Consider the following 21,846-nt stretch of genomic DNA (forward strand, 5'->3'; position numbering starts at 1 on the left):
TTCATTATCTGCTGTTTCACTGTTATGCTCTTAGCTGGTCCCACACTCAAAACAAATTCAGCCTCACACATACATTTTCCAACTGTTCTCATGCACAATTTGCCCATCCTAGAACCCCCCCATAACAACAACCCCACATTCTTGGCAGCTCACTGCAGCCTTTGGGTGGTTCCTGTCATCTGACCTCCACAATGACTCAAAGTTTCCTATTATTTTTCACAAACACATGGTCCATTGTCTCTGTGTTTTGTTGCTCAAGCATATGTATTTTTTTCAGAAATAGTGTTCAGAAAGGTTAAATCTAAAGCAGTTGAGCAAAGGCCATAATTAACTTTAGGAACTGCTGAATTAAGAACCTCAGGTCCCCTTTAAGTCTGCAGCAGTGAAGGTTATTCCATGTAGTGGGAGGCAGCTACTGCCTGCAGCCATTGCATTTCTCTTCACTGAAACATTCCCCACGTCGCACAAGTGTGGGATGAAAAGAAAAGTGTTTCCAATTAAAAACTAAAAAGCCTTACACACATCCATATTGCCTCTTGCCTACATGTTTTATAGATGCCTGTGAAGTCTCACAGTATACTAAGGAAGAAAAAGGTCAAAAGCTCCTAAGAGGGATGACTTCTGGAATGGCATGGTCACCTGTGGACTAAACAGGGCTTCAGGATGCACTGGGGCTCTGAACAGGTCCTGCAGAAGCACTCAGGTAGGAGGAAATAACAAAATTATTTGTTATTTTGTCAGGTCTTTGAGTCAGAGCTCTTTCCCATTTTCTCCCTTGCCCCTGGGTGGGTGTAAGCTGCAAGTGATTATTAAATGAACACCACTGTTATTTTGCTGTCTGCTGGCCTACTTATCACCAGAGTGAAAGTCAAGATTTCACCTATTTCCCATTTCTCTCGTGTCAGAGAGGAAGCAGACAGACAAATAAGCCCCCTTATTGTGTATGAATTGATCCAAGAAGATTATATAGGAGTCTAAGGGATTACTAGTTCCATCTGTCTCTCCTGTCTAGGAATGCAAGCTAAATACCAAGTCAGGCTTATGTGCAACTTAAGTAACATAAATCATAGGAGAGCTTGGGCTGAAACCCAGGGACAGTGAGAGATTCCCCCTTTAGCCATATAAGCATAATTCTCTTCTGCTCATAAATGTTTTCTCATGTAGCATAGCTCCAGAATCTCTCTGAACTTCCGATTCCATCTCTTCAGCACACTTTTTTCTTTAAATATTAATCATAAGAAACCGTCTAGATGGATGGACACATCCATGAGCACATGCAGTGTCAGGACTGTGGCAGTATCATGTGCAATATTTCTTGCTCTCTTTCTTTTGAATATCTCTATTTAGACTGGGAAATCAAGCATATGTAGGGACTCATTAAAATTAGCTTCCTGAATCCCTTTATGATCCTGCTTTAAATGATGGGTTTCTTCTCTGTTTCAGCCCTAGGCTTCTCCCAGGAGAAACCCCTGCCTTAGATGGGAAAATTAACTTTTTAAATAATTTACTTTTCATTTGCCCTCCAGATAAGTGCTGGCTGCCCATCTCATTGTTTCACCATCCCACAACTACCCCCTGGGTCAATGACTCAAGGTTGGAGTGAGGGGAAACAACAGGAGGGCAGGAAAGGTGCAGTCATACCATTTTTTTTTCTGGTCTAGGATGATCAGGAGTAGCCAAAGAGAAAATAAGCAAATTAAAGACAAGAACTGCAAATGTGAAGGGGCAGCACATGGCCCTGGCATCAAAGAGGAACTTCAACTCTACTCTGCCAACCACATGCATCCCCCAGAGAAGAAGGCTGCATACACTGTTGCTTTCATATTCTAAGAGATGTGTTTGGAGGAAAGGGAGCTTGAACTATATGGAGGACATATTTGACATATGTGAAGTAAATTCAGAAAGGCATCAAGGCTAATGAAGAGGAAAGGACGAAGCTGAAGAGACCAGAGGCACAGAGATTTTATATTGGAAAGCAAACATTGCCAGAAGGAAAAATCAGGAAAACTAGAGGTACAAGCTGGACAGAAGGATTTCTAAGTAGGAGAAGAGAGGAATCAAAGAAAGAACTTTAAAAAACTCAGAAAGCTGCACAAGGGACAGGGGAAATCAGAAAAATTAGGCCTTGTGCATAGGGAAGCTTAGGAGAAAAAGTCATCTTTGCTGTTCAGACCAGAAACAGGTATGCTGTGCTCTCCTTATAATATGATCTGCCCTTTACCCAGTGCATCTGAAGAAGAAAAATCCATTTGGGGGCCAAATGAACAGAAATAGCTGGTTTATGAATAAATATTACTCTAGCAAACAATCTATGAAATAATTTACAGGTGTATAATATAACTCAGAGGGTGTTTTCCCAAAGCACAAATTCAGGAGCAGGTTCCATGTGATGGAGGATTGTCATGGAAACCACTCTTTTATTTAACAAAAGACTAAGCAGTTGGTTTTTTATGCTGAAGGCTGCAATTAGATCAAGTGTTACTGCTTGGTGGATCTTACAGTCTTGAATTTTCAGACAGCTTTCTCCTCTTAAACAGATATCTATAGTATATTAGCTGTCATTTAAACAAATGTTATTCTAAGTGGAGTATTCAGAATGAGTTAATGATTTGAACATTTAGGAAGATTGATTTAATTATAAAGGCCATTAGATTCCAGGGTAGGGAAGGAAACGTATTATTTTACAACAGAAAAATCTATAGGAGCATGCTGATGTGCAAGACCTTGCAGTGAATGATTTTTTTATAACTCTGCTCAGAAAATAGTAGGCAAAAGTCAAGGGCAGGGACATGTTCTACAGGCCATGCAGAGAATGTCCAGGCAGTACTACACTGTGTTTACCAGCAGCAGTAGATGCTTTAGGTGTGGTTCTTCTCTACTTATGTTAGACACTTGCAAAGCGGAAATCTGTAACTCATACAGTCACTCAGATTCTCTTTTGGAAATCATAGAAGAGAAACAGAAGCTTTGTTGCATCCTGCACAAAAGATGTCTAAGCCTTTAAGACTAATTCTCATAGAAAAGATGCTGCTGTCTCCCACTAGATTTAGGATATGCCTTAAACTTAGCGGAAGCATGAATTAAGGATGCTGAAATAAGGTAAAGAACATTCAGTACACCAACAACCTAACATTCCCCTTAAGAACAACTTCTAAATCTTCACAAACTTGTTTTACCTCATAGGTTGATGATTTATGCTCCATGGAAAACCCTTATTTGCTTTATGCTCATGATGCCACTCCTCTCCTCTGGAGTTAAAGGCCTTCCAGGTAGTTAGTACATTCGTGTATCTCCTAGATTAAGCAGCTTGCAAATGAAGCTTGACACATGCATTTCTAATACACACACACACACACACACACATCTTTGCTTTCTTGAAGACAATCTTTAGATGCCAATGAAATCAATGGAGCTACCTTGGATCACACCACCTGCTGAGCTGGTTCTTCATTTCCATTAGGGCACTACACGTACTCTTCTGACGATGGACCTATGATGAATTTGCACACAGCACCAATGTCATGGCATGTAAATGTCCCTTCTACCTCCTTCCCACCTCTCCCAAATGCTGCTGCCACTGTCACTGAGCAACAAAGGACCTTAGATGGCTGGAAGAGGTGAGATGGCACCTATATACCACAGTGACTACTGGGCAAATATTGTCATGAGGCCTGGAAGTCTTCTCACTTATGGATGAAAGCACAAGCAAGAAATCTGCATTGTGTTTGACCATAAGGGGAAAAAGAAAGCCTTGATTTAACAGAATAATATCCTGATTATACTAATTTATTTCCTTGGTTGCCAACTAAGACTTTATTGATGAAAGCATTGATTCTTTAAAAAAACAGTTTTAGGTGACCTTTTAAAAAGCAGCGAAATCCAAAAGCTCTTCAAAAGAAGGTATGGGAGAAGGGAAGATGAGAGATGATTAATTACTGTCCTACCCAGAGAAGCCATGTTACAAAAGATAAGTGAAGCCTTTATCCTGTGAAGAAGATAATAAATTGAAATCACAGGGGGATCAAATAAGAATTCATGCTGGGCAAGAAATTGCAGTGGCCTCACAATTATTAGTGTTGGATTACAGCACAGGCTGGTTGATGAAACCACTTACTAGTGGTAAGTAATAAATCTCATGATAATGAGATATGGGATTCTGAGGATCATCATTAACCATCCGATAGCTTTACATGACAGAACCACTACTTGCTTCTGAATGTGAAAACCAGGAACATAAATCTACTATTAGATTTCCACTTTAAAAAGCCCTATAAATGCAAATATACTGGAGGTTCATATTGGCATTCATAATGGTTTATTCAAGGTTGTATTGACATTGCTATTCTTCAGCTTTATTTTCCAAGACACACATCTCAACAGCACTGGAAAGGTTGCAGGTTTTGCACGTTTTGCACAGTGCGTACTCTATAAGACTCGTTCACCTTCATCCAGCAAAACCCTGACCTTGTGGAAAATAATTTGTCTCTTCTTCTAAGCCCCCAACATACATGACTCTGATCTCACTTACCACACACATATTTAGTTTTACAGTGCTGACCCAGTGAAACTATTTCCCTTACCTGGTTGCAAACATTGCTCTCAAGGACGAGAAGGTTGCTGCATCTTCCTTCAAAGCCTTTAACTCATTCCGTAGTTTGGTCATGGTTTCAGTCACCATTGCTTTCTCATTTTCATACTTATTCTTCAAATTGGCCAGTGCCACTTCAGCTGTCTGAAAACAGAAACAAGGATACATGCTTATGAGACAAATATCTGATAGCAAGCTAAGATGCCATGTTTGATTTTATTTTTGGTTTCCTTCTTCATTTGCACAGTAAAAGAAGTCAGCCCAGAGCTTCATTGCACTACACCCTTTAATGTCATCTTTTAAGGTGCACTCCACAAAAACAGGGAAAGGAGAAAGCAACTGAAAGGACAAAGCCAATTTCAAGGATCCAGCAACAACTCCACACCTTAAATGTTGCTGCATCTTGAGGACTCAGACAAGCGAGTAAATTACAACAGTTTAAAGAGCTCCTACTGTGTAGTCTGAGCTGCAATAAATAATTAGGTGTGGCCCCTGACCACACTGCAAACAGGACACACAGGGTGTAAAACAGCCTCAGTAGCTGAGTTGGGAATTAACATGTTTTGACTTGTGCTTTCTGCCAGCTGAGGCTTTGCTTGGGCCAGGTGACTTCCAGGACCTGAGAGCTTGCTTTTATGAAGCTGTGTACTTATGATTTAGTCATCCTATTCTTTTATTTTCTCTGCTTCCTTCTTTCTTTTTTCACCCATTAAATTGACTTAATTTACTACCCTACTGCTTTTACAGTTACATTTGTCTTGGTTTTGCAAGAGTTGAACCTTCTTCCTTATCTATGAAGTTTAATGTAATTTTGAAGTTATTAAAAATACAAAGTTTCATGGATGCTTTATACCTACTGCTGCTATGAGACATGAAAAATTATTGCCACAGAATGAGATGAAGAAAAAGATTTTCTTTACTCAGAGGGGGCTAAGGTTGTTTTTTCAATTCAGTTAGTGGATAATGAGTTGTATCATCTCATGTAGGCATTCAGTTTCCCATGTTGATCTTTTGGGTTCTTGAGCCATCACCAGGGAAAGAAATGTAGAAGAATATTAGTTTAAAGCAACCAGCAAGGGGACATGGTAAAAGAAGGTAATGGCCAAACAGGTGGAAATCTATTCTAAACTCAGTTTTCTGAAACACGATATGTTTCCCACTAACAATGTTGCTTAGCAAAAAGACATACAGGCATCTCCTACTAACATATAACTCTAATAAATCTGTGTCTGGGGAAATAGAATAGTTAGAAATGGCAGTGTTAAAATAATTAATTTTCTCAATTATACATTCAGTTATAATATTTTCTCTACTTTTACACTACATGACATTAGAGAGAACAGATTTTTTTTAATAACACTGGTAACTACTGTCATTTTAAATGGATTTTTCCACGGCAAATGTGAAATTATCACCAATACGTGTTTAAAAACAATAAACCACCTAGTGTTATGTTAAAATAAATGCTGCTTTTCTCAACTTTGCTGACATATGCTTTGGTGTAATGTACGATGGTAGATACAGCAGATGTAGATACAGCAGAAATCTTCAGCTTTTCACCTGCGTTCAGTGATTAGCAAAATGTAGGCTTACAAAGTAACATGGAGACATTAAAAGGAACAGACTTTCAAAAAAAAAGTGTTAAACTGGTTCAGCAGTGGGCTTATATTTCCCATGTAAACCAAATCATTAGGCATCACTGAAACCATACGCAGTGATCAGAGAGATCATTGTGATCCCAACATTTTAGTCTGCATGTCAGGGTAAATTAAATGGACACATAACACTACAGGATGAAAAATAACGTAGAAATAGAATTTGCCTGGTGAATAAAGGTAACAGAGAAAAGACTGTGTCAAATCCTCAAACCTTTTCTTTCTTCCTACTAGAGTTTCCCACAAAACAACATACAGAAAACAAAGCATAAATTGCAAAACACATTGGAAGTGCCTGGTGGCTCTCCATGTACCAGAGAAGCTTTTGAACACACCTCATTGCAGGCTGTTGAGGGTCTCCATTCTGAAAGTCCCCTATGTGAAGAAGGAATGGGCACAAATACTCTACTAGAGAAGAAAAGTGAACTAATAGTGGAGTTTTTCATAGGCAAGAGAAAGAAGGAAGCTGGGAAGGTTTTTGGAAGGTTTCTGGAAGCTTTCTGTTGGAAGCTTGGAAACTAGGGCCAGCAGAACAGCAGTGCATTGCTTTGTCATGAGGCTCAATAGGTTCTTGTAAGAGCCATTTAGTGGGCACTAATTGGTATGGATGCACAGGCTACCCACAGCTCACCAGTTTGGGTTCTGGATGAAGCCAAATTGCTATCAGACTCCTTGGTTTAGAGGATGGCATATTACTATGCAGCTAAGTCAATCTCTGTTGGCTAGCTGACACCAAAAGAATAATTACCCACTCCTTCCCCATCCCTACTCTTTGCAGATCTGGTGTTTTTCCTTTATGCTTGCTGTGAGACAGTTTGGCAACCATGAAGATCCAGAAACACCCTGAAGCCAAAATGGGAATGATGGGAAGTGGGACTGAGGAGAAAAAAGGAACTCAAACTCAGTTTTTCAGAGGTATGTTTGTGCCTGGTCACCCCAGCTGTACTACTAGACTGTGCCAAGAGTGACAGGGACAAAAAACCCTGAAACCATAGCTTCGTGTTACTCCTCCTCTAGCACCAGCTCTAGACTAAATTATTTCTACTTGTTCCCCCCTTCAGCTAGTCTCCAAAACTTTGCCCCTTGAGCCATATAGGTGTAGTTTTGCCTGAACCCAGTTCTGAAAGATAATTTAGACTTTGAAGACCTGGGGTAATGGTGTATTCAGAGAGTGCTCTGACAGGAGGGATGGAGCAACATCTCCAAGTAGTAGGTGCCAGAAAGAAGCATATCACTATCTGTGTTTGGTTTTAATAGGTTTTTATAGATTTTAATAGGTTTTTCTTAAGGATTTGACTTTAGGTCATGGCTAGCTACAAAATGGTGTCAGAAAAATCAGAGAATTCTGCTCCACACAGAACTCTGACCACAAAGCAACATGCATGGAAATGGAGAGCACAAGGAAAAGACAAAAACACAGCAAAATGTGTGAATCCTCTTCAGTGAAGTAAAAGACAGAAGAGGAGCTAACAGCATGCCTGTCAGACAACCAGTCATGCTGAAAGAATTGGGCAAACTAACTACCCAGCCACTCAGCAAGACATCTGTAGACACAAGATTAATAGCTCACAGAGCACAGAGCATTTTCTGTGCAGAAGTCATCACCTGGAGCTGACAGCAAGGCCAAGAGAGAGAAGAGAGCTCCAGATCCTGGACTCTTGTGGAGCACAAAACACTATCCAGGGAGGGAGACCTGGGGCAGGCAGAGCTCAGCTCTTCTGTCCCCAAAACCCAGCCATGGAGTTGCTCAGCCTGAGGTGGGCACACACCTCCCAGAGCCCTAGGGCCCAAGGCAATGCCACCAGAACTAATGTCTTTTCATCCTTATCCTTACTGAAGAGATGCTTGTCCAAACCCAGCTTCCTAAAGGTTGTCACTTTAATTCTGAAATCTGTGAATGAACCTCATTTTCTCTATACAGATTTTGCATCCTAGGAAGACATAGTATTTCATTTGCCTTACATTAGCAGTGTGAGAAGGAAACCAAGTAAAAACAATGTTGCTGAAAGAAATATGAGGTCTTACAGTGGTATTTTTCACACAAGAAAAAGAACAGCAGCTCATTGTTTTAGTGCAGAAATTGTACGTGCTAGTAGATCTTTCTGCTCAGCACTGTCTCTATATGTCAGGATATTCTGTTTCTAGATAAGGTGCTGTATGCCTAGAATTATCTGGCTATTTTTTCTGAAGGACTTTTAGGGATACCTCAGTTATGGGAGTTTGAAACACCATAGTTATTGCCAGTACAGATGTGAAGGTCTTGCTGTCTCCCCACTGAACCATTTACCTACAAGAACAACTGATCATTTTTCAATCAGAACTTCAGGATATTCAATTCTTCTGATAGGCAGCTAGCTTTCTGAATGCTATTAGAAATCAAAAGCACTGTTGAGCTGGTCCTAAAAGTTATTATATCATTTTGACATTATTTTACAATTAATGCTACTTGTTAATGCTACTGCTACTTAAGTTTGCACCACAAAACTGGTGCTGACACAGTAATTGTAGCTACAAATAAATGGATACATAAATCAAGACAAGGCAAGCAAGAAAGCTAGAAAGATGTATGTGTCTTGCTATCTTGAACAACTGATTTAATAATCTGTTTTCCTGGGCTTAGGTTTGTAGCTGCTTATTCAAACCTTGCCCTCTTTTTTGTATCACAGTGTTTTCTGTAGGCTGTGTGTGGCCTAGCCTAATGTTTATATAAAAATATTACTTACATGAAAAATTTTCTAAATATTACTTAGTGTTATATAGATTGAAAATAAGTATCATCAGACGCTGCCAAATGCATTAAATTAGGCGAGACCTTGCCATGTTCATATAGAAATTTACCATCTATAGTAGAAGGTCTCAGAGGTGTGGCTGCCCTGCTACCCCGACTGCAGAGGGAAGGGACAGGCACAGAGCATCCCTCACGGCTCCCCTGCAGTGGAGTAAAACCCTCTGAGGAGGCGTGAACACCATTCGTGTCGGGAGGCAAAAACTCTCCCCCTTTTCCTCTCCCCATGAACCATTTTCCCCCGCGTAGCTGCTTAACAGAAGGCACCAGCGCACCGCGGCGAAGCGGCAATTCCCACTTTAATCCGATGCTGCAATACTTCTGGTGGTCACTAGATAGCAGCCATGCTTCCCCGGTTCAAAGCCAGACTTCCCTCCTAAAACACAACCCGAAACCCCAGACCCACGCCTAACCCACCAGCCCAGACTGCCGAGATTCTCCAGGGAATCCCCGACCAGACCTTCCCATCTTTACAGCTCCTTTGACGGCGCTCACCTTGCTGTCCAGTGTAATTTCAAGCGAAAAAAAACTTCATCCAAAAAGCCAAACGAGGGCTAAGAAGATGTTGGGTTTCTTACGTGGCAGCACCACAAAGTGTGATGTGGCCCCGCTGGAGACTGAGGGGGAGCCCGGCTCTCCCCACTGCCTCATGCACCAGACCATGGAAGTGATGAGAAGACATCCTTACATATTAATGTCAGCTTCATTAGGGTTCGAGGAAGGTTTTTAACTTACTAAGATTCTACCTCGCCTGGTTCTGGAACAAATGTGAAAAACTGAGCCAGGTGACTTCTGCCGGATAATCTAAACTGAAACCCAGCAAAGAAAAATGTCCCCAGCCTGCTGCAGCCTCAAGGCTTATTTTGGAGGGAAAGAACCCAAGGGGAAAAATCTCCTGTTTTTTGGGGTTTGGTTGGTTGTTGGTGGGTTTTTTTGTTTGTTTTGTTTTGTTTTTTTCTTTTTTAGTTTTTGGTTTGCTGTTTGTTTTTTTTTTAAACATCAAATGTGCTTTGGATCCTGGCATACCATCACTTGAGGCTGGCAGAGCTGCTAACACAATTCATTCTTATCACAATTCTCACCTTCCCTCTCTGTAACCTTAAATTTCTCCTATCCTTTTATACGATTACATCTTCTAACTTGACAGTCCGAGAATGTTGATATTAGGTTTGCATGAGCAGTACTGCAAGATTCTGTACCCAGTTGTACAGCTACCAGCATGTATGCTGCTATTCAAAAATTAAAAGTTTAATTAATAGCACCTCCTTACTCATCAAATCTATTTTTCCCATTTCAGTGAGCTCATTTTAGAATGATGACTTATTTCTAACAGCAATAAGACAGCAAAACTGAGATAGATTCTCTGGTAGTATTAAAAAAAAATATTATAGGTCTATGCAAATGGAACAAAAATCTTGAATTTTTAATCTAAACCCATATGCCTAATTACATCTTAATTACATTTTAATTACACGGAAAATCCACATATAATTGCTCAGAGATATTATTGCTTAGCTAGAGATGGCATTTAATTACTTGAATTACTCTTTTAACATATGTTCAATCGGAGGGGGGGAATGACATAAAAGACTCAACATATATTGAAATATTGCTGCAATTTAAAAACCCCCAATACTCTAGAAATGCAGTTAGACATCCAGCAATCAACCAACTTGAAACTGTAATTTGAGATTACTTGACTACTGGGAATTTTAACATTGAAACCCCATCACTGTCATTAGCCAATATTATCCCAAGTCGTTAACCAGGATTCATCAGTCTGTGTGGTGATCACTGGGATGCTTTCAGATGAGAAAAGTCCCAAGAAGTCTGGAATGAGGAATTTGACACTGCAGCCTCCTGCATTCACACTTAATTGTGGGCATAAATAAGGAGATGCACCAAAGTAAAAAAAACAAAAGAAAAGGGTTTGCAGACCCAGGGTCTAATGGATACAAGGGGCTTGGGAGGATATACTGTGCAAAGCAAAAAACGATGGTCATCTTTAAAAACCATACCATAACATGGCCCTTTTTTGGCATATAAAATGCTGTAATTCTCGAGTTTTTTTCATTGGAACAAAATAAGAAATTAAGGAGTTTGATGAGGTTTCTTTAACTGCAAAAATTTTCAAAATAAGAATTTGAATTGTTTTATTCTCTTAAATTAGAGCATTATAATTAATCCTGCAGTTACTTTTTCAGTCAGTTTTATTCTGTAATGATGTCGTCCCTTTTCTTAAAGTAATCAAGCACCCAATTTTGTCTCTTAAAGGATTAAAAATGTTAGAATGGCAGAAGTAATTATTTCTGACTAAAGAGAAAAATATTTTTATAAACTGCAACCTCTTGTACTGAAACTAACTCAGTATTTCACTTACTGTCTCATCAAAGAAATGCCCAGCTTCAGTACTGGTCACTGGTCACACACTTATTATGCCTGCCATTCTTTTTGTGAGGCGTGCTTTGGATTTTGTGGCATTTATTTTTCACCCCCTTAACTTTTCTGGGGGGCATGCAAGTTTTGCTGGCTGGTGAGAATTATAGAGAGCCAAGAATGCAACACGTTACTTGGACCATCAGCTCCATTACACCCCACCAGTGGGGCCACCAGCATCTGCTGATGTGCTGGTCCATGCTGTCTCACCTACACTTGCCTTCCCCATTGCTCCATCAGAACCTGTCCTGGAGAGAGGTCAGCACACAGCTGAAAGCCTCCTGTTTTGTTTTCTAATGTTGGGAAACTTTTTGTTTCACGATAATAATAGGAACAGGCCCATGCATCAGGCTGGGTGGTAGTTGATGCCTCCCTGCCCCTCTGCAGAAAGGCTCTTCTGCCCGTGCCCTTGCTGAGAGCTGAGAAAAGCAGAGCTAAAGGGTTGAAAGAGGAGGCAACGAGGAAGGAAAGAAAGGTCTGCCCTTGCCACGATTGAGTGAGAGGCTAAATAACCTGTGAGTAAAATCTCTCCCCTGAAATACTCCAGGGAAAGCTCATAAGTGACCCGTATAAATAACGGAGGTTCCAGACTGACTGCTTTATTGGCACCTTACCTGCTTGTTGGCTTTAAGCACTGCTCTCAAGGTTGCGATCTGCTCTCTCTTTGTACTCAGGAGTGATTTCAGTTTCAGTATCTCTTCCATTAAGGCTTCCTTGTCTTTATCGATCATGGGCGCCAGCTCCCGGGCTGCAGCACGCTGGCGGGACAGCTGCAGCGACCGATCCACAGCCTTCTGCAAGTGCTTGATTTGGTCCCTTATTATGGCGTTGAGGTTGTAGATGTTCATCGGCTCCTTGCGGATATCACTGGTGTCGGAGACGGGGGAAGAAGGAGGGGCTGTGATGACGGGAGAAATGGTGGGGGTTTTCGTTGGGCTCTGCTCCTTGCCGGGCTCTGCGGCCTCTTTGGTCACCTGCTCAGTGGGGGTTCTGGCTTCTACAGGTGATGCCATTCCCCTTCTGGCGAGCCGTGGGGAAAGGAGACCTCGAGGGTCATCTGGTCCTTTCAGGCTCCCGCTGCGAGTGACTCTGCTTTGCCTGTAATAGTCCAACATGACCCTGTTTGGTGTCTCGTTGTTGCACAGGCAGACGTGATGGTAGAGCTGAGCCAGCTCCTCACTAAATGTCACCAGCTCATCCTGGGCGGTGTTGAGGGTATTGTGGTTTTCGTTTGCTATGCTTGTCATCCTTTGCAGTTCCTTTTCCATGTGGATCATTTTTTCCTGGCTTTCCTTCGTTGACTTCTCCAGGTTTGTCACCTGTTCATCGTACGTTTGGATTCTGCTCTCATACTTAGCCTTCTCTTCAGTGTAGTTTTCCACATATTTATTATACTTCTCCTTTAAGGCTTTGATTTCTGCTTTAAGGTCTATCACCTCAGTAACAGCTACTTTGTATTTACATTCTAGGATCTCCAAGCCATTGATGTCCACTTCGTAGTCGTGTGCTTCCTCACCAGGGTTTCGGCCCTTCTCACAGTCAAGCTCAGCTTTCAGCTCCTTGTTGCTCTGCAGCCCCCTCATGGCATTGACGTGCTCTGTGAGCCTGTGGACCCGCTCGTGTTGCTCTGTCAGGGCTCCCTTGGTGTGCTCCAGCTGGGTCTGAGACTCCTGCAGGTTGGCCAGAAGAATGGCCTTCTCTCTCTCCACCTGCAAAACAAGTCAAGGTAAGAAACCTGGGATCCCATCGTACCTGCGATGAGCACCAGACTCTGCAATAACATTCACTTCTTCCACTCCCCCAGTCTGCCTAGGAAACTCCAGGTTTTCCAAGTTATTTTAGCCACATGCACCTAAACCAGGAAATGAAGTCAGAGAGAGCCGTGTAACCTCTCAGAGGGTTAGGAAGTCACAGACTGATACAATTGCAGTATCACTAAGTCACAGTTTTAGACCGTGAAATTTTACACTTGGAAAGAAGCAAGCAGCAAGCACCCAGTCAGCAAGAGTGATGAAATGAGACTTCTTACAACATTTGTTCCCTAAGCATATGAACTGTATCACTGTCAACTCTACACCATTCCACTGGTACAGACACAGTGGAGTTTGAATTTTTATTTCCCATGAATAACTCCACCAATTTATTAATATCTTTGTACTGTTAAAACTTTCATTAAGGCTTGATTACTAAATGCATATACAGCAAACAAATGGCTGCATACATTTCCACATATTAAATGAGCATGTGAAGCACTCAGGGTTCCTTATGCCCAGCATTTAATTTAAAACACAATCCATCCTTTTAAAGACAAGGCAGAAAAAAAGTGGGATTTATGGTACAACAAACAAACCACTGGTTCTGAGCTACTGAGTTTTTCTTTGAATATCCACAGAGAAATGCAGATGTCAAACAGCATAAGAAGTCATGGAAGACTCCTCTGCAAGTTTTCATACCCATTATCTTAAATCAAGTGAACAAAATAATTTAAAGTTTGATCATTTCATCTGCTCAGGTATTTGCTATTCATGATAGCATCCTTGAAAGACTGCTATTTCAAATTTTAAGTGTAATGCTCCAACTTTTTTTTTTGAGCCTTTATCCTGTTCCGAGTTGTGAACTGGGAAGGAGAGGAAGGCACAAGGAGATGGGATCTTTCTTGCTTCCATGGCTTTTGCAACAGGATCCCAAGCCTGCCAGGTTTTCTGCTCTCTCTGTCCCACAGCTGCAGTATCTCAGCCCTGTGTTTACACATGCCATGAAAACAGAACACTCCATATTCCCTTTATGAGTGGCTGAATTACTAAGTCTGAGAATTCAAAGCCATCAGTTCTGAAAAACCCTTTAAGAAGTCTCTCCTTTCCTATCAGCATCCCCACAGGTAGTGTTTGCAAGACAGTCAAATCAGCCACCCAGGATCTGATTGAAGGAAAAGAAAAGCTTTTTAGTGCCATCTCACAAAATGTTCCAAGCCTTATTTTCTCTTAATGAGGCTTTTGAGCAGTGGCTGATGCTTGGAAGTATTAAAGCACTAAAGCATAAGATGATTCCTTGGTTTTAGAGACAAGCCTTCAAAAACCAGCCTGCATCAGAATCTGCAATCTACTGCAGGCAAAACCAGTAAGAATAAAAATAGAAGCCATGTTAAAAACATCTTTAAAAAAAAAAACAGCCTAGTTTTCTTGTATACAGGTGATTGATGGTTTAAGATTTAAAAAAAACAGGAGTAAACCTCATTATTATTTTATGACCCAGGAAGAGTCTGCCTCTTCAGATATAGGGCACTCTGTTTTAGGCACTACATAGTCTGTGCAGAAGAGGACAGCCAAGTACCATGAGTAAGTATATTGGTACCTTCCTTCCCTTGACATTGCTCCCCTGTTGCTGCCTCAGTCTGCTGGATGTCCTCTCAACCCCTGTGTCAGCCCACTCATGTTGAAAAAATCCAAAATAGTGCAATCTTCCCCTTTGCCAAGTGCATCTTCTTAAAAGGTACCTTCTCTACACAGAGTTTTAGGTCAGACTTGTCCTAGGGGGCTTCAGAGAGCAACCCAACCACAGCCTCTTCACTAGCTTTCCTCTGGTTTTTTTCCATCAAGCAGTCTCCCTCAGGTCTGCTCACCCCAGAAACTTTCAGCTGAACTCTAGTTGTTACCACCAGGTATAGAAGGCATAAGTATTAAGTGCATTACCCTCATTGGATAATACAGGTTCCTTCCGGCTGGTAAGGTGAGCTACACATCTGCATGAAAGTCTGAGTTTTTGGTTAATTTAAAGGATCCTTCCTCTCAACCTTATGTTGTGAAGTTGTATGAATAATAACAACACATACATCAAAGGAAGTTGACTTGTATACCTATTTTGTAATGCATCCTTTCCCTTCAAATATTTGAGTTTGATAAGATCACCTTCCCAATTTGCAAAAAAAATGGTAAATTTTTTACAAACTGTAGAGAAAATTTGCAAAATTTTACCATTGTTATTTATCTACTCTATGCCTCTCTCTATCTTTTTTTTCCCTTTTTCTTTCCTCTTTTTTTTAAGAACATCAGATGAATTTCTTTTTCTTTTTCTTTTTCTTTTTTTTTTTTTTTTTTAAGAGACTTAATCCAAGTTTTCATTGGATGACGGTCTCAGTAATAGGAGAGCACAGTGTATGGATGAAAGGAGCCCAAGGCTTTAAAAAGGAAATGGACAATTCTTCCCACTGGACAACAAACATGAAAGCAGAGCAGAAAGCCTTGAGCTTTTGCAAGGTAATCTTGGAATATGAGAATTTTCAGCAAGATATTTGTTACCAAGTGGATTTAAAAGACAGAAACAGAACACGTGCAACTAAGCCTCTTCTAGGGACCAGCAAAGATCATGAAGCAGCAGCATCTTAAAGTTGCAAGAAGCTGTCACACTACCTATTTTGGTGAAGGCTTCTTTTTGAGATTGAGGAGTGAAAAAATTTTGCCACACCTCCAAAATGGGAAATGGGAAGTTTGCTTCTCTCCAAAAAGGAGCCTACTGTCCTACAGACAAAAAAATAGTTTCCACAAGCAAGTTTGTTCTTTTAGCACTTTTCTTATACAGCCTCTTCAGGGAAAACAAGAGGAATACCTGCTAAAAATTGAGGTGTGGCTGAATGAGCACTAATGTTCAAATCCAGATCTTGAGTGTCACTTCACCTTAATCCAATGAAGAGGTATCTGACAGTAAAGCATTTCCTGGGACGGTAACATTTAAGTTACTCTCCCAGGGAGGGCCAGGTCTGACACTGTAAGGTTGGATCCAGCTGTACCTAGGCTCCTCTCTGAGAAGGAGTTCAGAAAGAAAGGGGGTCCAATCTGTGTCTCCCTGGGTGCCCTATCCAAAGATACAAAAATATCGTGGAGGAGAAAAATCCAATTTTGCTGAAGAATTACCTTGTGCCAGCTTGAAGTCGATAAAATCTCCTGTCTACTGTGAGTAACAATTTTTGGAGGAACTTATCACATTTAACGTGTGTGACCCTAGGTGAGCCGATGTAATTCAAGGGAGAAGTTGACCACTTTAAAAAAGTACACATCAGCACTTTGCAGTAAGCCTTTTTCAGTAGCTAAAGAAATCAGGTCTCCAGCTAGGTCTGTTTTTTCTTTATAATCCTTAAACCTTTAAATGTGACTAGAATACTGAGTGATGGTTGCACCTAGTTGTGTCAAAGACTTTGGGACGTGTCAAAGACTTTGTGACCAAAAGATGGTTATATTTATTTTCTAGGGTAGTCCTAGGGTCCTACAGGACCTAGACAGTTTGTGGCTAGTGAATGCCAGAAGGATAACTCTTTGTTTAAGAAGTGTAAGACAAATATGTAATGTTAAAGTCAGAGACCATCAAAACACTCACAGTATCTATCAAGTAGACGTTTGCTGATTATCAAGCTTAATATTTAATTTAATAAAATAAAGGCAAAACATGCCCAAACAATCTTGTTGCTTTTTTTTCATGTCTAAACAGCTCTCTTTTCAAATTTATATTGCATAAACATCTTTGTAAATTATGTCTAAAAATGCTTATGCTGTGTTTTAAAATGTGAACATTTCAAATAATTTCTTCAGAAATTGTGGGGGGTTTAAATTTTTAATTTGATTTTCTGAATTAGATCAAAAGTTGTATATAATATATATGTGCATATATTATATACATAAATGTGTATGTACATATGCATGCATATTTTTATATATATGTGTATACACAGATAACACACTCCTTACACTTCTATACTGGAAAAGTTTCTGATAGAATTTTTCACAGAAATCAAATTCCAAATTTCAAGACTTTTCACTTCAATTATGTATACCTTGCATCAAAGTTATTTGTGCAGAGCACTAGATGTCATCAACATTTGTCATGTCATAGCTCAGCCCAAAACTTCCCACAGTGGGTTTGGCAATGAAGTAAATAGAACAATTAACTCTTCAGCAAATATGGGACAGACCACATAGGGATTTATTGTTCTCTCGCAAGTATTGAAAATTGGGTTTGCTCTATTTTACTTCCAAAATACCTTTTACATTTTAGGCAGGGGAGGATATACTTTTACTCCCTTTAGACAAGGCACTTTTTGGAAGCCTGCAGATAGAAAATGCTGGATGTTTCCTTGATGGTGCCAAAACCTTTCAAGCTCTTGCGGCAGAGAAGATGCTCAACAGCTTGTGCAGCGGGACCTTTTCTCCATGTAGTACTGGACTCCTTTCTAAGATGATGTCAGCATCGGAGCTGGCAGCTTGAGGTTTTTATCTGGCTCTCATCCCAGGCTCCTATACTGGTTATGTCTGGGTTGGGCTTGGATGAATAGAGAACAAATACTGGCTTGTACGGTCCCCAAGGCACCCCCTGCAGCCTGTGCATCCGCTGGGGCTGCCAGCATGGACAAGGGCACTTTGTGACACCTCACACGCCACATGCTCTCCGAGTGCACAGTTATTAAGAGGACCACTCCTCTCTTTTTGTTTTCTCTTGATGGTCTGCCAAATCTGTTCAAACTGAATTTAATGGCAAAAACTCCCTCTGACTTGCAAGGGAGCACAATCAAGTCTGTATTTTAGTGAGGTTTTTTTTTTTCTAAGATCATTTTGGACATACCGAAGAGTACGTTATTGTACTTGCAGTTTCAGGGATGTTTCCCATTATAAAAGCAAGAAAAAAAGACCATTTGCAACCAGAGCAACTAGGTTCCTTTTCCCTCTTTGCACTAAACATCTGCTTAGATCACATTGACTTTTGCAGATACTCTGTTAACCAGGCCTGTTTCTAGCAGGTATGAAGAAACACCAAAGCAGAAGTCTGAGAACAAGACATATACAGTCAAGAACATCACTGGGGGAAAATCATTGCAAAAGATAGCACTAGGGTTCATAGAATGTGTGTCTAAACACTTGAGGATGTTAAATTCAGCTCTTACCTGCATGAGCTGCTGTTTCAGTTTCTGTATTTCTGATATGTTGAGCTCACTGAAGAGGTCAGAGACGGGGTGCAGAGATTCCCCTTTCCTACCCGTGGCAGTTCTGTAGTCACCATTGAGTTTCACGAGAGGCCCATGGATGTGCCCGTTCATTTTGTCATCATTGTTAGGCTCGCCTCCATCCTCTGCAAACTTCAGTCCATCTACTGATATATTAATATGGTTATTATACATACTATCATTGAGATTGATATACTGGGCGAGTTCCTTCCTCAGATTGTTCTTTTGCTCTCTTTCATTTTTTAAAGTTTCCAGAGCTTCCTCCAGCTGGTGCTCAGCAATCTCCTTCAGCCGGATGGCATCTTCCAGCTGACTGTTGAGCAACACTGTCTCCTCCTCAAATCGTTTAATCTCATGCTTTAAGCCTTCGTATTCAACCTGAATTAGACAAGACAGAGAAGATTCATAACACTAAAACTTGAGTCATGAAAACCTGCCATTTATCAGCCCTATTGAAATAGGTGTTACAGAAAATACAGCTTGAACTATCAGACACTGCCTGCAGCTGCAAAGGATTGGCAGCACAGAAAATGCAAATGGAGCTCGCCCTGCTAAATATTCCACTGCTCGATTCTTCAAGCATATGAGAGTCAAGAAATGTAACACCTTTTTCTGAGTAACATGACAATAAACAATGTGTTTCACGGAAAGAAGGCTGTTTAGTAGCTGATATCCTGGTAACCATACATTTATTATGATTGCCATAAGCAATGTTGGCAGGTACAGAACTCAGGTTAATATAGCCTGATTTATTAAATGTGTTCTGACAATGACTTCTCATCTAAATTTTTACCAGATGTAAAGTCACTCAGGAATTGATACACTAAAGTATCTGGTGTCTTAGTAGCATTCAAATACAAAAACTGTAGAAGAGCCTCAACTCTTGTCTAAGTCTTGCAGCTATCTCCATTACTCAGGAAGCAATTGATTTTAAAAGAAAACAGCAAACCATGTAATCAGTTTAAATTCTAAGATGCCCCAAATCATTAGAGATTTTTAAGCTACCAGACAAGTGTAGGGAACAGCTTACCCAGCCACAGAATCCTTGCACTGTATGCTGGGGATGACATTTGGGAACATTTGGCAACCTGTTGTTCCAACGGTTCTCCCCAAAGCCCTTCCCCCAGTGACCTGCTGCAGCCTGGCCAAGCTTGGAGGGACTTGCTGGTCCTCAGAAGGCAGGTTTCCTGCCCCTTGCCAGCATTTTGCCAAGGTGTTTATTGGCACTGTGGGCTGAGAAAAACAACAGCTTCTTCTGCCTTCCTTAAAAGAGAGCTCCCATATTTAATCAGTCCTTTCTATTGCACCTAACAAGAAGCAAAGCCTAGGTAAACCAAATCTTCCCAAAAACAGTTGCTCAGCAACATCTAGATGGTGAAGCTGATCCCCACTGCAGAGCACCTTCCGATGCTACCTTTCCTCATCTTCCTTTTCACCGCTGGAAAATCCCATAGCAATGAAAAGGAAGAGCTTTGTTTGTAAAGGTAGTTGGCCCTCCTTGATAAATTCTCCTGGAAAAAATTAACTTTTTTTTCACTTTTAATTTAATTCGAACCATATTACTCCTCCACCTTTTGATTTGTAAATGCAAAAAAATTCCCAGTATTGGGTGAAATACTTTACTAGTTTGTTGAAGGGAACAGTTTATTTTCCATAGAAAAGTTTTTTTTACGTAGATGCTTTTCTCATTCAAATGCATTAATATGCATTGCTATCTGCAGTTTTAAGGCACTGTCTAGAATATTTTTTCTTTGACATATATATATGTCATTATATATATATAAACAGACTACAACAACATTCTGCTGAAAATAGAAACATCAGCAATTCCTATTGGAGTAGAATATTTGTCAACCTGCCAAGAGTTTTGCACTCATAAGCCTTTGGAAAGGCAAACTTAAAAACCAAAGAACTAATCTTCAAAGCCAGAGAATGGACACATCTCAAACAACAAAGAAAGTTCCAAAGTCATATTAGTAAATGTTAAATAGAAAAAGAAAAACCATGATACTCTGAAACCTAAATTTGGGAACTTTACATTTTTTCTGACCAGATTGATTCATCTGAAAAATTATTAAATCCAATCAAGTAGCTAGGTTTATAACTTAAGGTCATGGAAAAAAGAAACCTTTTAATTTGAAATCCATATAAAAAGAGATCATAACCATATCATCATCATCTGTATGGCTGCAGTGATCTCATGGATTTCTGTTTACAGAAGATACAAAAAACTCCAACCCAGATAATGACAGTTCAGCATTAAGCCTTGTAACATACGGTTTTGTAAACTGAAGTATTGTATTATAAAATGGTCTTGAAATTTCATCTTGTAAAACCAAACTATTTTAAGAATCACAAGCACATGGATATGTAATGCATAGTTACTGCTAAAGCTACCCAAAATATTGCAGTGTTTTTTCTTTCCACAGACTGCTGTTCATTAAGACTGAAATATTATGACAGACATAAACACTCGCAAAAAGAATTTCTTTGGGAGAAAACTAGGGCAGTCCATAAAGGGGTCTTTAATTCCTGATAGTGTGAGAATGCTTTCTATGAGGTTGGTCAGGGTAAAAATCCATGCCTCAAATGGGGATATTTTTGGCTTGGTAAATAACTCTGACACAAAAATGATCTGCTATAAATTCTGTTTCAGGAGTGTGAAAGTCTGGGCACCTTCATAAATATGGAAAAGATGTACCCATTTCTATTACCTGTGAATTCCCTGGGGCACAGCTCTGTTGTTTTAAATGTTCAAATAGCATTTGTGCTAGAGCAGTAAAGGAGCAGTAAAAGGTTGCTGAAATAATACTGCCTACTCCTGCAGGAATAAGGCAATTTTGTTTACAAGTCTGCGATTAGAGACAGTGATGGTCTTGGCTGTTTGATAAAAGCCCTAAGTGAACCAGTAGGTTGGGACATAAATCAGGGGCTGAGATGCAGAGCTGTTACTGCTTGCTAGCTGTTAAGGAAATGGCATTAAGGAGAGCCAGGTCATGCTGGAGAGGGTCTGAAGTGTGACATTATCCAACCTGGATAAAAAAAATCATAGAATGTCAGGTTCAAAGGGACCTCAAGCATCATCTGGTCTATTAATAATTAATAATTAATTAATCTTCTAATATTGTTTATATGGTCTGTCTCAGCACGCCATTAAGCTGAGACTTAAAAGTTTTCCAAAGTGGGAGAATCCACTGCTTCCTCTGGGAGATCATTCCAATGTCTGACTGTCCTTATGGTGAAAAATTTTCCTCTTGTGTTCAAGTGGAATTTCACCAGGAGAAAGGGGCCCATTGGCTCTTGCTTGTCCATGTGACACCTTGTAAAAAGGGAGTCTCCATCCTCTTAGTAGCCCCTCTTTAAGTACTGGAACATCATAATAAGGTCTCCCCTAAGT

General features: G+C 40.3%; 1 protein-coding gene across 4 annotated transcripts in view; it reads right to left on the reverse strand.

The window, feature by feature from the left end:
* Positions 1-21,846, reverse strand: part of BICD1 (BICD cargo adaptor 1) — a 160,047-nt gene that overhangs the window by 20,825 nt on the left and 117,376 nt on the right. For all 4 annotated transcript variants that reach the window (XM_030453150.1, XM_030453175.1, XM_030453158.1 and 1 more), the window contains exons 4-6: positions 18,390-18,827; positions 12,079-13,173; positions 4,581-4,732 (exon numbers count right to left, since the gene is read on the reverse strand). In XM_030453150.1, coding sequence (XP_030309010.1) covers positions 4,581-4,732; positions 12,079-13,173; positions 18,390-18,827 — 1,685 coding nt within the window. The remainder of the gene's footprint in view (positions 1-4,580; positions 4,733-12,078; positions 13,174-18,389; positions 18,828-21,846) is intronic.

Source organism: Calypte anna, chromosome 1 (assembly GCF_003957555.1).
Source record: "Calypte anna isolate BGI_N300 chromosome 1, bCalAnn1_v1.p, whole genome shotgun sequence".
Classification (NCBI taxonomy): domain Eukaryota; kingdom Metazoa; phylum Chordata; class Aves; order Apodiformes; family Trochilidae; genus Calypte; species Calypte anna.